Below are 14,405 nucleotides of genomic sequence, written 5' to 3' on the forward strand. Positions count from 1 at the left end.
TTTGTTTTCCTCCTCCTTTCCTCGATGTTTTTCTTTATTCTCACTGTCTCCGAGCAGAGAAAGAAACTGATAGTAGAAATGGCGAATAGAAGCCGATATACATCTGCCGGATTATCTCTTCCCTTCCCGTTCGCAGTCCTTCCATCACCAACTCCCGTTCCCTCTCCTTCTCAAACCTCCTTGCTTCCCGAATATTCTCCGATTCGTGACATTAAAGTACCAATAACAATAGTAGAAGACTGAGATAACCAAGATAAAGCGAGGTGAAGATCGAAGAGCTGGAGGACGAGAGCTCGAACCGAAGAGGAAGTCGCTCGGCGACGTTTCCTTCCCAACGATGTCCTTCTCCTTCGTCCAACCGCAGCGTCGAAAGTGATGTTGAGGTGATGTAGAACGGTAGTCCACTCCCACTCTATCCTCTCCCGTCCTCGACGAAGTAGTCCCTGAAGCTGGGATCGTACCTCATCGAGCTTGACGCGACGACCGAGTAGACGTGAAGGAAGAGAAGAGGGAACCGCTGAAGAGGAGAGAAAGACGAGCAAAGTTAGCGCGTGGCAAAGCAGAGTTGCGAAGAGAGATGAGGTGACTCACGGAGGTGAAATAGGAGAGGAATCCCTCGGGAAGAGGGGACATCGCTTCCCTGGCGGCAGGTGGGAGATCCCTGTGAGGCGAAAATCGTTCGAGTCAGCAAAGAGACAAGGGGAGGACGAGACATCAGTCGAGGCAAGACGAACATGAAGTGGTGTTTCTTGTTCCTCAGGGCTCGAAGGAGATCTCGAAGAGAAGAGACGTCGTACTGGAGAAGGAGCAAGAGCGAAGACAGGTCAGCTCGAACTTCGATGAGACCCAAAAGAGTCCGACTCACCTTTCTGTATTTCCCCAGACTCTCAACGAAACCCTGATCCATCATCCTAATCCAGTCCCGTGAAGGACCGATGACCTTGGAGGAACCGAGCTCGAGAGCGACGAGAAGAGGGTCAGGAGGGTCTCGCTCCAGGATCTCGAAGCTGTCCGACGCGTCTTGAAGGAAGGCCAGCCTTCGTCCAGGCGACCAGAAGTAGGGGTGAAGGAGGACGTTCGAGGTGGAAGGTCTGCGGAATGAACAATCAGGCGGGTCAGGGAATGCCCACGAGTCGAACGAGGGCTGGGATTGAGAGAGAGTGCGACGCGACGAACCGTTCAGAACTGTCAGGTCGAATCATCTGCTCAACGAGATGCCGAGCTTCTTGACCTTCCTCGCCATGACTGAGTAGACCATCGAGATTCGATCGACTCCGACAGATGTTTCCTTCACGTTCGTAGCGATCTCCGCTGTGAGAGGGACGAGACACGAGAAGATGAACAACGGTCAGACTCGAGACTTCGACGGAAGGACAAGCCGAGGAACTCACAAGGGATGATCTCCAGTCGTTAATACCCAGTAGAACACACAACCCAGCGCAAACACGTCCACGGCACTCGTCAACCTCTTCGACGTCGGCTTCTTCGTCCCAGATCCCCGACCGCTCCCAGCGGACCCAGTCTCTCCAACAACCTCCCACCCAACGTCGTCCGAGTCTCCTGAGGTCTCGCTCTCACTTCCTCGCCGCATGAGAACCTCGGGAGCTCTCCATCCAGGCGTCCCGGAAGGCATCATCGTGGTCGAAGAAGGTGTGGGAATGGTAGCACCGTAGGAGCTTTGATCGACCGGAACGCGTTTGGCGAGTCCAAAGTCTGAAATGAGCATCTTGAGACGGTTCGAGTTGGTTTTGGAGACGAGAATGTTCCTGCGGAACGAAGAGAAAGGAAGAATGATGAGCTCATGGAAAGCGACGCGTCGACGAGAAGAGTTCGAACTCACCCAGGCTTGATATCTCGATGGCACACCTTCAACTCGTGAAGATGTCTGACTCCTTGACTGATCCCTTTCAGAGCTGCTTGAGGTTCGAAGAGCTTGGTGAGGTCTGGGAACTCCGTTGGTCGCTCGATGAGATCGGCGAGGGATGCTGGGCAAAGCTCGAGAGCGATGTAGAGCCAGGGGTCCTTCTTCTCCTCGTAGAAATATCGAACGATGTTGGGATGGAAGTCGGTGGATTGGAGGAGGGAGACTTCGTGGGAGGCGAGCGTGGTGAAGTGGGACAGGAGACGTTTCACTGCGACGGGACGAGATTGGAAGGTACCTTTGAAGACGAAAGAGGAAGGTGAGCTGGTGGTTTGGGAAGGCTGATCTGGAGCGAAAGCAAGACCACCGAACCTTCGAAAACCATCGTTCCCTGGGAGAAGACAGAAACGGAGAAAGAGTCAGAAAACGGGTGGGAAAGGAAATAGAGGAGCTCGAGCTCACATGCGATCCAACACCTGCGAAAAAGGGAGCAAAGTCAGTATCCAGAGAGCTCTGAAATATAACGTACGACCCAGACTCACCTAACAGCTTCTCCGAAACAACGAGTCCACCGTCCTTCACCACCACCACCGGTGCAACAACCAGCGTTTCCCTCGCAGACGCGACGAGAGCCACAGAGTCCTTCCCAGCCTCGTCTTCCTCTCCCTCCCCATCCTCCTCCTCCCCGCCCTTCGCCCCACTCTTCTTCTTCCCTCTCACCTTCCCTCTCCTCCTCTTTTTCTTCCCGTTCGCCATCCCAGCTTCCAAGGCGACGAGGTGACCTTCCTCCTCCTCCGCGTCAACTGAATCGGGGAGAGGAGGGAGATCCTTGAGTTTCGAATCGAAGGAGGGAGTGTTTCCGTTTCCGTTGAGGATGTTGGTGAGAGAAGAGGTCGGGGAGGAGAGGACGGTGGAGAGAGAGACGGGTTTGGTGTCGAAGGGAGGAAGGAGGGGAGTTTGTTGGCGATTCGACGGGGAGGAAAAGACGGCGAGGGAGGCAGGTGAAGGGAAGGTGGATCCGAGGAACTTCCAGAGTCCAGTGAGACCGACGAGGAGGAGAGGGAGGTAGATGGCGAAGACGTGAACGAGCCAGCTTCGAGAGGGAGCTTTGAGGGGGTCGATCAGATCGACGGTGTCGTCCTCGTCCAAACTTATGATGGCGTTCCCTGTCGATCCGTTCGAGTCCTGCTCCGACGGCGAAGGTCCATCGATTCCAAGTTGGTTCTTTCCTCGACCGAAAACGTCCTCGTTGTCGGATACGTCGAGGTAGTGGTAGCCTTCGAGATCGATTCGACGATGTTGACCTGGCGAGGAGTCTGGATCGCCGAGAGCTGGGTAGTTGTCTTTTGAGAGAGCGAAGAGGGAGGAGGTGGAAGATCGTCCGATGAAGAGAACCTTCTGAGAAGTTGAGGTGGCGGAGGACATCTTGATGACGTTGGAGGAAGGAAGAGGTTGAGGAAGGATGAACGGAGCCGACGCGGAGAGACCGGATGTGCGAAGGGAGAGGATGTCGAAGAAGGCGATTCTGCAGAGAAAAATGATCGAATAGGAATGGGTGGTCAGCAGATTGAAGCGAAGATAGGAAGGAGAAGAAAGGGTGAAGCTCACGGCAAGGAATTAGGCATCTCGACTCCCCAAAACCGAGGTTCCTTCCCTTCAGGAAGGATTCCGAGGACTCCAGCCGAGAGTTTTCGATCTCCCGACGACCAGCGAGTAGCGAGCATCGCGTATCGATCGTCGGCTGTTGCTCCCTGACCCCAAATGGCGGTGAGGGAAGGGTCGAGTCGTGCTGGATCCGGAGGACCGTAGGTCGAGTATCGAAGGGTTTGAGTGGTGCGAGAGAAGGAGGAGGATGAAGAGTGGATTCGAAGGGTATAGTCTGATCGAGTACGAAGAGTGAAGGAGTCAGAAAGAGGTTGAAACCGAGGAAAGACGCGTCGGGAGGGAGAGCAAGATGCGTGCGACTCACCCGTTCGAGTGATGTAAAGCAGGTTCTGGGGACACGACTCTGCGTGCTTCGAGTGACCAGACTCCATCTCGTCCAACATAGCTTCGATCTCAGCAGCGTCCATCTCGGCGTCGCCACTCTTCTTTCGACGTCTCCCTCGACCGAGTCCTTGCCCTCCCACACCGCAACTCGAAGGAACGACGCTCTCCGCTGACTGAACCCCGTTGGAAGGACGTCCTCCGAACTCTCCGACGATGGTCCCTGTGTCCAGTTCGATTCCAAAGAGGGAGGATTCCATCTTCCCAATGAAGATTCGTTCTGGATTCGGGTCGTGAGCGAACTTGACGGGTGAGGCCTGGAAGGAAGCGTGAACGCTGGGATTTTCAGAGCCGAGCGAAAGACCAGCGGAAATCGAGAGAATGTCAGCTCATGCACTTCTCTACTTCTGGGTGGGAACGAGCAGAGATCGAGGCCAAAGACGATACTCACAGATCAGGAACGGTCACTCCGAGTTTCATGAGCTTCCAGTCCCCTCCTTCCTCCTTTCCTTCGAGCCACGCTCTCCTCCCCAACCAGATCTCTCCCTTCCTAGGATCCACTACGAACCGCTCCTCCTCGTCTCCTTCCTCCCAATCCTCGAGATCCTCGAAACTCGTTCCTTCGCTCCCGACCATGGCGAAGCCGTCGACTCCTCCCAAGCCTTCGACGGACCAGACCTTCCTCCCCGTCGACCGTTCGAGAGCGTGGAGAGCGCCATCGATGGTAGATACGAGCAGAAGAGGTGAGAGTACGACGTCTGATGGTTTTATTCGGTTTGGTGAAGGAGTGAAGGTTGCCAGCGAACGAGGGAAGGAGGAGGAAGACGTGGGAGGTCGGGTCTCGAGCTCGGGAGACGCTAAACTCGTTGGGGGGACGACCAGCAGGAGGAACAACGGGAGCAGAAAGCTGGGTAGACGCATGAGGGTGTGCTATAGAACGTGTAGGAGGGTTGGGTTGAAGATTGGGAGGGGCTAGCGAGCATTTCCAGCGAGCTGTTGAGCTCGAGAGGGGAAGGGGAGGACCAGAGGACAAGCAAGGAGGAGGGAGGGGATGGCCGATAGAACTGCTCCTAGAGAAGAAAGGGCAGAGGTCAGAGCATGTTTTGGTAGTAGAAAGTGATAACGAACAGTCTGGAGGGCGACAAGAAGGTGTTTGAACGAACTTCTGAGATAAGATGAGATTCTTGAGTGAGCGTTTAGAGAGAAGGAGAGGATGCCACGTCGTCTCCCCACTTTCCCCTCACCTTTGAGCTTTCACAGGTAAAAGACCTGGCCTCTGGCTCGTCTCTCAGGGTTCGTGCTCTTCAACTATCATGATATCTCACTGTTCGACTTCCTCTGAGCCGAATTTTATGCAGCCGCCTAGCTCCTCTTGTTCTCTTCTTTGGACCGCCGCGTCGTCTCACTCTCCCTCGTCCCCTTGTCCGAGTCTAGGAGGAACTCGAAGGTCCTGTCTTTGGCTCTCAGTTGATTGGCTACTTTCTTCGACAACCTGAGAATCACTTCGGTCAGCACGGGGGAAGATTGAACGACGACCTCATCAGATCAAGCCAGCAACCACCTCCTCTCGTTCCAGAACTCGTCCTTAATGATATCCACATGCAGCACCACGACCTTCCCTCTCGTTCCGTCCTGGAGAAGCGGGGGCTTCTCCTTCCGATTCGTCCGACGGGGAGGGTGAACAGGCGTTGGCGACGAGGAGGGTTCCGACGCGTCGAGGTTGGATGGAGGATTGAGGGAGAGGGTTGAGAGGGAGGAGTCGAGAGGTGTTGATGTTGAAGTCTAAATTAAAGAGGAGGATAAGGAGAGGATTGAAAGGGAGTCAGGAGAAGTGAGGGATGGGAGGAGAGAAAGAGCGACGTCGCGTGCACACCTTCTCTTCGCTACGTTCAGTGGACAACGCTATCGGTTCCACAGCCTGCGATGCCGTTGAAGTTGAAGCTACGGGAGTTTCCTAAACGACAGAGGGATATTTTCGATCAAGGTCAGCTCAAGAATCGAAAGGATGATGAGACGACGGAAAGGTCCCAAACTCACCTCCCTGATCATCACACTCCCTTTCTTAAACCTCTCCTCCAGCTTCCCATACGAAATCCCAAATCTCTTGAACAAGATCTCGTTCTTGTCCTTCGAGAACGATCCCTGGAGCTCCTTGTGAGCCTGAGCAGTCGTCATCTTGGGTTCCGAGAGAAGGACGAGCGACCAAAACGTCGTGTTGTAGAGGTTGTTGATGTGGGCTGAGAACAGAGCGAGCAGGACCAGAGGAAGGGAGAAAAGATCAGCTCATCGCCATGGTGATGGGTGCGAGAAGGAAGATACTGCAGGAATGAAGAAAGGGAACGAACTGTCGACCTGCCTCCAGGAGAAGTAATCCCTGACTTCCTTCTCGGAAGGATAGCAAACGATCCGTCCGTCGAACGTGGGAGGGTAGAGAAGCTTCTTTCCGAGAGGCTCTTCAATGGAAGGAGGGAAGTAGGTGGTCCAGTGGTAAACGTAGGCTGAGGTAAAGAGGGAGACGAGGAGGGAGACGATCTTGGATTCGCGTCGAGAGTAGAGGGTTCCTGCTCGTCGAATGAGGAAGCTACAAAGACGAGAAGGGGATGTCTCGTCAGCTTGGCGAGTACGGAGAGACGGATCTGAACCGAAGAAAGTCAAGAGATGGTACAGGTAGCGATGACCGGCTCGGAAAAGGAAGGGACAGGGAGGGGAGAGAAGGAAAGTGCGACCTCACCTGTACTCGTCGCTTTCGCCAAATCCCAGCACCACGTCGGGATACTCGTCCATGACCGTCTTAGCAGCTCGATCCATGAGCTCTAGAGCTCGTAGATCGTTCGGCTTCTTGAACTCGTGCAGATCTGAGAATCTGGGGGAGGAGGAAGGGAAGGAGCGAGGAGGTGAGCTCGGAGGAAGGAAAAGAGAACGAGCTCGACTTGACTCACTTGTGGAACGCGTGGCCGTCAATGCGAAGTAGAAGAAAAGTGTTGGGTAGAAGACCATCGGGCTTCTCGTACGACCGGACGTATTCGTACTTCGAGTTGGACATCGAGGGGGAGCTCTGGAGGGAGGGAGGGAGGAGGGGCGGAGGGAAGGCGAGGTGAGAGGTGAACTTGTTCTCTTTCGTCGGCTGAGCGGAGATATAGGAAAGAAGGGTCGTCGGTAAGCCCTCTTTATACGGTCAAAAGGATCTGCGAGATCGCTTACTCGAAGAGATTGGGCAGAGAAAGTTAGAAAGGGCGGAAGAATCGAGGTCGTCGTTCGCCTCGGAAAGCGAGCTCGAGCTCCCTTTGCTTTCCTCCCTTCGACCACGAGCATCTCCAAACCGTCCAACATGGCAAACACTTCCCAACATTCCTCGTCGAGCCTCTCAACCCTATCTCCACCTTCCTCTGATCACAACGGTACTCCTGCGACCCTCACCTCTTCGGCAGTCCTCTTCAAAGGGCCTCACCTCTCCATCTTCCCATCCGTCGCTGCCCACATCGCCGCTCAACTTCGTCTCTCTCCTCCCTCTTCCCTCAAAGTCCTCAACGGAGCCCTCATCGGAATGGAGAAGACCAAACTCAGCCACTTCGTTTCGGAAAAGCAAGAATACAGAGTCGGTGATTATGGGAGCGCGGTGCTGAACGGCGTTGGCCAACGAAACGTGAGCTCAATCGCTTTTGCATCTCGTCCAACCGAACGCCAACCCGTTGACTCTGATTATGACTTTGATGAACGATATTTGGCAGTGTTACCAGGCCTCTTTCCGACATGTTCAAGGTCGTCGCTGGGTTGGTTCTTGGTCGAGAGAGCTCGATCCCGCTCGTGAGGCCGTCGGGCTGATTCGTCTCCTCTTCCTGTCGTAGGACTACAACTGGTGGGATACCATCGAACTCGACAAGGCCATCTAGTGAGTTGTTTCGCCTTCTTTCCCGAAACTTTTTCGATCGCTGGCAGCTGTTCCCGACGCTGACCCTCTTTCGCCTCTCCTTGCCGCTTCCAGCTCGTCTCCACCGACTCGCATGTTCTCTCTGTTTGGTGGGATGGTCGCTTTATTCCGAGACAATCTGGGGGAGGTGAGTAGTGCTAGATCTCAGAAAAGAATCTGCTTCAGTAAGGGGTCGGCGACGCTCACGGTACCTCTCCTTTCGCCTCGTTTCATCCTTCGACAGTTTCGACACCAGCTCCAACAGATCTTCGAGATCTTCGGAGGAGAGGTTTCGTAAGTCTGGTCGTTCTGACCTCTCCATATGCTGGTTGAACTGATTGTCTCGGCTCTTTCGTCTCAAGAAACGGACCCTCCTCAACCGTCACTCACGTCGTTGACCTCGTCCCTTCCTACGTGAATACTTCTATCCTTCACCATTCGATCATCCTGCACTTACGTCTATTCGATCATACCCTCACAGACCACAACCAGGAATCATCTTGATCATCACGGAGACAACGGCTGCCTCGCGATTCATCCTTCGTGGTGAGCCGATCCGTCTTTCTTTCCTCGCTGCCCTTTCTTTCCGACGATCAGCTCTGAGGCCATCTGACTGTTCTTTACTGTCAGGATCACTTCTTCGATCTTGCACGGGTTTCTTCTCCCTACTTCCCTCTTCTCTCTTGACTTCAAGAACCCTCTCTTCCGAAATCATTCCGAGGACTTCTTGCGGGCCTTCCTCAGGACAGATCATCCTCAGAAGCCGCTAGAGATCCTCTCGATTCCCATCGAGTTCGTGGTCCCTGTTCTTCCTACTCTCCCCTCCGGCACACCTCGACCCTGCTTCCTCGATCGACGAATCTTCTTCGACATCGAAGGACCCCATGCTCAACTCGTTCGAGCTCTCTCTTCGGTTGTTTCTCGACTTGGTGGCGTGATCGTCTCGGACATCCGAGCGTGCAATTGGATCGTGACGAGTGACAGATCTGGCTCGAGCTACCTCTACGTGAGTCGTCGTTTTTGTTATTCTTTGTCGTCGACGCAAGCTGAACATCCTCCTTCGTTCTTGCTTAGGGAGTTCGACATCCGGAGCTCATCATGGGAACCCTCGAGCATATCATGGCTCACATCGACGTTGAGGAAGAGGAGCCGACGGATCCACGGTCCGTGAGTCCTCGTTGAACAGGAGGACGACGGAAATCGCAACGACGCGTCGAACTGAACTCTCCTTCCTCTTCTTCTCTCAGAACCTTCTCCATTATCCTGGCCTGCTTCGTTCTCATCCTCATGCGTTGAAATACCAGCAAATCTACATCTCCAAACGCTACCCATCCGAGTTCCGTCGATATCTGTCTACCCTCGCCTTCCTCCTCACCGGTCAGCAGTGAGTCTTCTTTTCCCTTCCCTTCCCTTCTCCGAAGACCACGCTCACCTTGAACTTTCAATTAGTCCGCTGCTGTCTGGGGACTACGTTCAAGCGAATCATACCATCATCATCGCTCCCTGCTCTCTGCCTTTCGAAAAGCGAGTGTCGACGCGTTGCGTGACGTTTCTCGATCGAAAGATGCTGATTCCTCTTCTTCCTCTCTTCTTTCCCTCTTCTTACATAGCGACAGTCTCGATGGAGTCTCAGAGGCTCTCTTCCTTCTTCCCAAGGTCAGTAAGATCACCGGATCACAACGGCCTTGTCTTCGACGACGCTGAACCTCGTCTCCCTCCTTCTCTCCTCGCAGTTTCTCGAAGACTCCTACCTCCACTTTGAGTCCCCACTCATCTTCGATGTCAACCAGAAGTCTTTTCGAGACTCCAAATTCGAATGCTTCGCTCCCAAGAAGCTTCCAAAGAACTTCAACCTCGTCGAGTTCAAGGGAGAGAGAATCCCACAAAGATCCATCGAGGAGTGGTCTGAGGTGAGTCAATTCCTCTGATTACGAGAGCAGACTAAGAAATAAGAACCTAGTCTGACCTCCTGTCGCTTGGTCTTCTTTTGCAGTTGGAGAAGCGATGGGAGATGCACGTAGAAGTGAGATCGAGTCGTTTCGTTTCGTCCTCTTCTTGCGTCTTCGCTGACTTTTCTCGACGTGTCTCTTCCTTCTATCCTTTCTCCTCACAGAGTCCCCGAACCTGCGAATGTAAAAGTTGTCAATGTCTCCTCGGATGAGAGCTTCCAGGTCCTTTCGTCTCAACGTGAACCTCGATCCATGCATCTCCTCTCTTTTAGACTCGACTCGGTTCAGCAGCGACCTTGTTTCGCTGGTAGACTCCTTGTGACTATCATCCGCTCGAGTAAGCTTTTATTCTGGCTTCGAAAAAGAGAGGCGAGGCGCAGAAGGCACAACCCTTGCCTCGGATGGACTTTCGAGTCGACGCGTCGAGCGTTCGTTTTCGCCGCTCGAAGCATCCCAGATCGATCACAATCACTACTCCAAGAATAAAAGCTACAAGACCAATGCTGCATAATAAAAAAGCAAGACCGAACCTCTCCAAACGAATCCCGTTCTCCTTCACTTCGTCGCCGCCTGAACAGCCTTGATCTCCGCCTCCAACTTCTGAATCGCCGCCTTCTGCCTCTCCCTGAACATCCTCTGCTTCCTCCGGTTCTTCTCTTTTACCGCCTCGTTCCTCTCCTTCTCGACTGCCTCATCTGCTGGAGTCATCGGCGCGGCTGACTCCCTCCTCTCCGTCGTCGGCGTCCATGTCGAGGAGGAGGAGGGTATCTCGGCAGCGACAGGTTCCGGTTTGATGATGGTAGGTGGTAGGAGCAGGGAAGAAGCTGAAGTGGAGGAGGAGGAGGCGTCGAAGGAAGAGTTGGCGGCGAGGGGGTCGAATCGAGGAGCGCCTCGAGAGAGGAGGAAAGTTTTGGTGGTTGGAGAGGACGCGATGGGTTGAGGAGGTAGCTCGGTGGGAGGAGGCAGGACTGTTCCCTGGGTGCTGTCGACGAGGTACCTTTCCTGGGCGTCGAAGATCTGGAGAGACAGAACGAAGGGTCAGCGAGACGCGTCGACTCGGCTGTCGCTCAAAGCTCCGTTTCGCTGCTCACCGTTCTCCACTTCTTCCAAGCAGCCTCTCCCCCATCCATCTTCCTCACAAACTCCTCCAAAGCAGTCTTCTCCCAATCGATCCTCTCCCTTTCCTTCGTGAGATGCTGGATGTAGGTCTCGGCAGTCGAGAGGATGGTGATCTTCCCGTTCTGCTCCTGGATCGCTGGGACTCCGTCGATGAGACCGGTTTGAGGGTCGGGAACATCAGTGAGAGGGTTGAAGGGAGAGTAGGTGTCGCTGAAAGGGGGAGAAAAAGAAAGGAGAAAGGAGGAAAGGTCAGCGACAGCTCTCCGAAACGACGGGGACACGAAGGAAAGACTGCGACTCACTAGAGAGCTCGTAAAGCGGGAACAGCATCCCTCAACTCGTGATACGCTTGATTCTCCAGCGCTCGTTCCTTCCCTTCGTCTCCGAACCCAAAGTTCTCAATCGCGTACAGCGACGAATCCTTCGGGAGGTTGAGCAGCTCCTTCTCCCTCTCCTTCCTGAGCCTCAGCTGTTCCTTCGCAGCTATGCTCTTCTTCTCCTTCGCCGACTTGACTCCGACCTTCTTCTTGGCGTAGGCTGGCTGCTCCTCGAGTTGGTCGTCGTTCGAGTCGGTATCGGGAGGTGGGGCGACGGCGTTGTTTCTCTTCCTCTTGCCCAGTCGAGCGTCTCGAAGGGAAGACGCAGTTGCTGCAGGAGGAAGAGTAGAGGAATTCGAGGTGTTTTGTTGGATCGAGGAGTCTGAGAGGGTTGGGAGAGAGGAGAGAGGGAGAGGGAAGCCTCTCTTGTCGCAGGGGACGAGGATTCCGTCGGCGTTCTTCACGTGAGGTACCCAGACTCCTTCGATTTGGATCTCGGCGATGACAATGGTCTTGGGCTTCGTTTTTGGGACCTTGGGTTTGGGAGGAGGTTTGGGTTTGGCGACTCGAGCAGCTTTGGGTTTGACGGGACTTCGAAAGAAAGGAGTTCGGACGTGAAGAGATCAGCGAGGGTTTCTCATCTCCCCCAGTCACCACAAAACAACCTCTCAGATACATTCACACTGTTGAGAAGACAGCGTCTACGACTCACGAAGATTTTCCTTTCCCCTTGTCCGCGTCCGCCAGCTCGGGCTCTCCCTCGTCCTCCTCTCCGTTCTGCCTCTCGAGATCGTAAGACTGCTGACCGACGACCGAGGTTGATGAGAGTATCGGCTGGTAAGGCGGAGCCTGTCCTAGAGCAGCTTGAAACGCCTCGAAGGGGTCGAGTCCCTCTCCGTCGCTGCTCCCTTGATCCTCGTCCCCGTCGAGAGGACCTCCATCCTGTTGAGACGCTGATCCCGAGCCCATCTGATCGAGAAGATGATTCGAGTACGAAGGGGAGTCGGCTTGCTGAGGTTCGAAGAGGTTGAAAAAAGGGCTGGGAAACAATGAAGGCGATGGAGGAGGAGGAATCGTCGACCGTCGAAGGTCAGCTCACTTTTGTCTTTCGTCCTTCGCTCTGTGCTCTCATCTCCTCCGCATAGATACAGGAACTTACCTTCCTCCTGATTCGGTGTGCTGAGCCTTGTCAACGTCCATTCCTCCCCATAGTCCGAGAATCAAAGCCGCGTCCTGCTCGTCTGGTCTGATCGAGGAGGAAGCCGCTGAAGCTGATGCTGGGTTGGACGAGCTCGATTGATGGTAGACGAGTCCCTGCTGAGGCTGTCCAGCTGGGTTGTTACGAGCGAAAGGATTGGAGGACGAGGTGGATCTGTTCGGTTCCATAAGATGAGAGAAGAGGGCTGGAGGAGGGAAGGAAGGAAGTCGAGAGGGCGAGGGAGGAACAATGTGTTTGGTGCTCTGGAAAAGCATATGTAGATCTGAATCAGCTTCCGGCTTCAGTAGAGGATGAATAATAAAGTCAAGTACAGTTGTACTGACTCGATATCTCTACAAAGGATAGAGGAAGGCAAGGGGGAGAGAGAGAGAGCGTCTGTCACAGCAACGCTTTGAGCTCACTCGTTTCTTTTCCTTCCTTCCCTCTTTGCTTCTCTCCGCCCTCTCGCCCACTTTTCAGGCTCAAACCCTCGAGATGCAGCTGCCGTAAACTCACAAGCGATGGAGACGTCAGGCAGAGTCAGAAGGGTCGAGAATCGATGCTGGGAGACAAGAAACAAAAGGAAGGAAGGCGAGGCGAAGTGGGCAGGGCTCGTGCCCAAGGGACTACTAACCAAACCCTCGCGACTTCTTCCTTCGACCAAACTTCATCAGAACGCGTCTCATTTAGCATTCTCATCATCTCGCAGTATATCGCCGGAGAGGAAAAATCATCCTCGGCAGGGAAAAGGTGACGATCGGGTTTTCGAAGCTGGCCGTCATCGCTTTCCTCGCAGTTTCTGCCTCATCTCCTGCTTTCCCTCCCAACTACATCTTGCTCTCAAACACTCCAACTCTTCTCATTCAGCACCCAATCCTACCTCGCTCAACCCAAAGCTTTCGAACCATGTCTACCAGCAATCAAAGCAATCCAAGCCTCACCGCTCTCCCTCCGGCTCACTTCGCCGCATCGTCGCCTCCCCATCGTGAATTCCACTCTTCTCAGCCTGGTTCGGCTGCAATGTGTGAGTTCTCGCATTCTTTGAGGCTTCTGCGAGTTCATGATCGAGGTCCTGACTTGTTCTCTCTCTCTTCGATTTGCTGCTCGCGTCGCGTTCGCTTTCAGCCCTCTACCCTCCTCCCAAGCCCGTCGAATCCCTTCAAACCGACGAGGAGTCTGATCCTCTGAGACCTCGAGGTGGTTGTGGGTTCTGTCTAGGTGTTTGGACGGCGATCTGCTGTTGTGGATGTTGCGTGAGTTCTCCTTTTCGCTGCGTTTGGTGGAGGGAGGGAGGGATCTGGAAGTCAGTGAGCTCAAGCTGATCTTTCCTCTTCTCTTCCTCTTCCCTCTTCTACTCCTTACTCGCACCGCTTGCCGTCTTCCTTCAACCCTTCGCCACCTACGTCTTCTTCCCAACAGATGTGAGGCGTTCGTCGCGAGCGAACCAAGTTCGACGTCGCCCCGGCAGCCTCAGACGGGTGCCGTCGCTCTTCTCATTCTCTGCATTCTCTGCCCCACCTATCTTTTTTTTTCCCTGTGATGCATCTTCTGCTCAGTACCTCACTGCTCTCTATCTAGCCCAACCCACCTAATTTTTGTCTCTTCGCGCGTCCGTTTGCGCTCCTTTTATTTTGGTGTATCGCTAGCTTCACGACGCGTTTCTTTGATGTACGTCTCCGATTTGTCGACGGAGAGAAAGATGTGCAATGACCGACTACGAAATCTACTCCGACCGCCATGCTTCGAGAGCGAGAGAGGCGGAAGCGAAGAACGAGAACGTCGACGCGTCGCCAACGAAGGAGAGGTCACTCGTTGCACTTACCTGTCCTCTGCGGGCGATCAGCTTTCACTAGATCCATGTCGTAACTACTGCTCCCTCGCCAGCTTGCGAAACGTGATCATGAAGAGAGAAGAAAACGGAAGTCATTGAGCGGAACGAGTGCGTCGCGACGAAGGCTGATGCTTCTCTTTCTCAGGTCTGCTGTATTTTCTTCTGCGGCAACGCAAAATTCAGGAAGACACAGAGACGCTTTGTGACCTTCGGTGCTCAAAAGAGATATAGAGGGAA

At 54.0% G+C, this 14,405-nt stretch overlaps 5 protein-coding genes across 5 annotated transcripts; 2 read left to right on the top strand and 3 right to left on the bottom strand.

The window, feature by feature from the left end:
* Window positions 1-54: 54 nt before the first annotated feature.
* On the bottom strand, window positions 55-5,037 carry IRE1 (bifunctional endoribonuclease/protein kinase IRE1). The gene is made up of 14 exons (XM_076639189.1): window positions 5,011-5,037; window positions 4,299-4,917; window positions 3,831-4,183; window positions 3,470-3,740; window positions 2,404-3,386; window positions 2,324-2,337; window positions 2,234-2,252; window positions 1,841-2,159; window positions 1,392-1,766; window positions 1,177-1,311; window positions 866-1,091; window positions 735-796; window positions 592-661; window positions 55-517 (listed from the first exon to the last, which is right to left on the bottom strand). The coding sequence occupies exons 2-14, from the start codon at window positions 4,766-4,768 to the stop codon at window positions 413-415; spliced, it is 3,402 nt and encodes a 1,133-aa protein (XP_076499108.1). The 5' UTR covers window positions 4,769-4,917; window positions 5,011-5,037; the 3' UTR covers window positions 55-412.
* Window positions 5,038-5,373: 336 nt separating this feature from the next.
* On the bottom strand, window positions 5,374-7,071 carry THG1 (tRNA guanylyltransferase). Its single transcript, XM_076642805.1, has 6 exons — window positions 6,787-7,071; window positions 6,579-6,710; window positions 6,193-6,428; window positions 5,885-6,084; window positions 5,721-5,801; window positions 5,374-5,629 (listed from the first exon to the last, which is right to left on the bottom strand). The coding sequence occupies exons 1-6, from the start codon at window positions 6,888-6,890 to the stop codon at window positions 5,393-5,395; spliced, it is 990 nt and encodes a 329-aa protein (XP_076499109.1). The 5' UTR covers window positions 6,891-7,071; the 3' UTR covers window positions 5,374-5,392.
* Window positions 7,072-7,151: 80 nt separating this feature from the next.
* On the top strand, window positions 7,152-9,969 carry BDY24DRAFT_380588 (uncharacterized protein). The gene is made up of 14 exons (XM_076639190.1): window positions 7,152-7,490; window positions 7,576-7,617; window positions 7,693-7,736; window positions 7,830-7,902; window positions 7,999-8,048; window positions 8,117-8,168; window positions 8,236-8,300; window positions 8,385-8,760; window positions 8,829-8,921; window positions 9,002-9,138; window positions 9,204-9,410; window positions 9,488-9,664; window positions 9,748-9,777; window positions 9,868-9,969. Exons 1-13 carry the CDS (start codon window positions 7,176-7,178, stop codon window positions 9,773-9,775), a joined length of 1,659 nt encoding a protein of 552 aa, XP_076499110.1. The 5' UTR covers window positions 7,152-7,175; the 3' UTR covers window positions 9,776-9,777; window positions 9,868-9,969.
* A 167-nt stretch (window positions 9,970-10,136) lies between these two features.
* BDY24DRAFT_250780 (uncharacterized protein) lies at window positions 10,137-12,899 on the bottom strand. The gene is made up of 6 exons (XM_076636780.1): window positions 12,682-12,899; window positions 12,299-12,600; window positions 11,852-12,178; window positions 11,125-11,730; window positions 10,795-11,032; window positions 10,137-10,720 (listed from the first exon to the last, which is right to left on the bottom strand). The coding sequence occupies exons 2-6, from the start codon at window positions 12,523-12,525 to the stop codon at window positions 10,259-10,261; spliced, it is 1,860 nt and encodes a 619-aa protein (XP_076499111.1). The 5' UTR covers window positions 12,526-12,600; window positions 12,682-12,899; the 3' UTR covers window positions 10,137-10,258.
* A 270-nt stretch (window positions 12,900-13,169) lies between these two features.
* BDY24DRAFT_380598 (uncharacterized protein) lies at window positions 13,170-14,039 on the top strand. Its single transcript, XM_076639191.1, has 3 exons — window positions 13,170-13,361; window positions 13,463-13,590; window positions 13,757-14,039. The coding sequence occupies exons 1-3, from the start codon at window positions 13,244-13,246 to the stop codon at window positions 13,760-13,762; spliced, it is 252 nt and encodes an 83-aa protein (XP_076499112.1). The 5' UTR covers window positions 13,170-13,243; the 3' UTR covers window positions 13,763-14,039.
* Window positions 14,040-14,405: the final 366 nt, after the last annotated feature.

The sequence above is a fragment of the Mrakia frigida genome, assembly GCF_051309035.1.
Source record: "Mrakia frigida strain ATCC 22029 unplaced genomic scaffold BDY24scaffold_6, whole genome shotgun sequence".
Classification (NCBI taxonomy): Eukaryota; Fungi; Basidiomycota; class Tremellomycetes; order Cystofilobasidiales; family Mrakiaceae; genus Mrakia; species Mrakia frigida.

Excerpts from the sequence above, each read along its gene's own strand:
- BDY24DRAFT_380598 (XM_076639191.1), top strand. The coding sequence starts at position 13,244 with ATGTCTACCAGCAATCAAAGCAATCCAAGCCTCACCGCTCTCCCTCCG. Across the intron at positions 13,362-13,462 it reads GCCTGGTTCGGCTGCAATGT|CCCTCTACCCTCCTCCCAAG; the intron begins GTGAGTTCTCGC and ends GTTCGCTTTCAG.
- BDY24DRAFT_250780 (XM_076636780.1), bottom strand. The coding sequence starts at position 12,525 with ATGGAACCGAACAGATCCACCTCGTCCTCCAATCCTTTCGCTCGTAAC. Across the intron at positions 11,731-11,851 it reads AAGGGGAAAGGAAAATCTTC|TCCCGTCAAACCCAAAGCTG; the intron begins GTGAGTCGTAGA and ends TTTCTTTCGAAG. Across the intron at positions 11,033-11,124 it reads CCCGCTTTACGAGCTCTCTA|CGACACCTACTCTCCCTTCA; the intron begins GTGAGTCGCAGT and ends TCCCCCTTTCAG.
- BDY24DRAFT_380588 (XM_076639190.1), top strand. The coding sequence starts at position 7,176 with ATGGCAAACACTTCCCAACATTCCTCGTCGAGCCTCTCAACCCTATCT. Across the intron at positions 7,737-7,829 it reads GAACTCGACAAGGCCATCTA|CTCGTCTCCACCGACTCGCA; the intron begins GTGAGTTGTTTC and ends TGCCGCTTCCAG. Across the intron at positions 7,903-7,998 it reads TCCGAGACAATCTGGGGGAG|TTTCGACACCAGCTCCAACA; the intron begins GTGAGTAGTGCT and ends ATCCTTCGACAG.
- IRE1 (XM_076639189.1), bottom strand. The coding sequence starts at position 4,768 with ATGCGTCTACCCAGCTTTCTGCTCCCGTTGTTCCTCCTGCTGGTCGTC. Across the intron at positions 3,741-3,830 it reads GCTTTACATCACTCGAACGG|ACTATACCCTTCGAATCCAC; the intron begins GTGAGTCGCACG and ends GTACTCGATCAG. Across the intron at positions 3,387-3,469 it reads GAGATGCCTAATTCCTTGCC|AATCGCCTTCTTCGACATCC; the intron begins GTGAGCTTCACC and ends TTTTCTCTGCAG.
- THG1 (XM_076642805.1), bottom strand. The coding sequence starts at position 6,890 with ATGTCCAACTCGAAGTACGAATACGTCCGGTCGTACGAGAAGCCCGAT. Across the intron at positions 6,711-6,786 it reads GACGGCCACGCGTTCCACAA|ATTCTCAGATCTGCACGAGT; the intron begins GTGAGTCAAGTC and ends CTCCTCCCCCAG. Across the intron at positions 5,802-5,884 it reads GGAGTGTGATGATCAGGGAG|GAAACTCCCGTAGCTTCAAC; the intron begins GTGAGTTTGGGA and ends TCTGTCGTTTAG.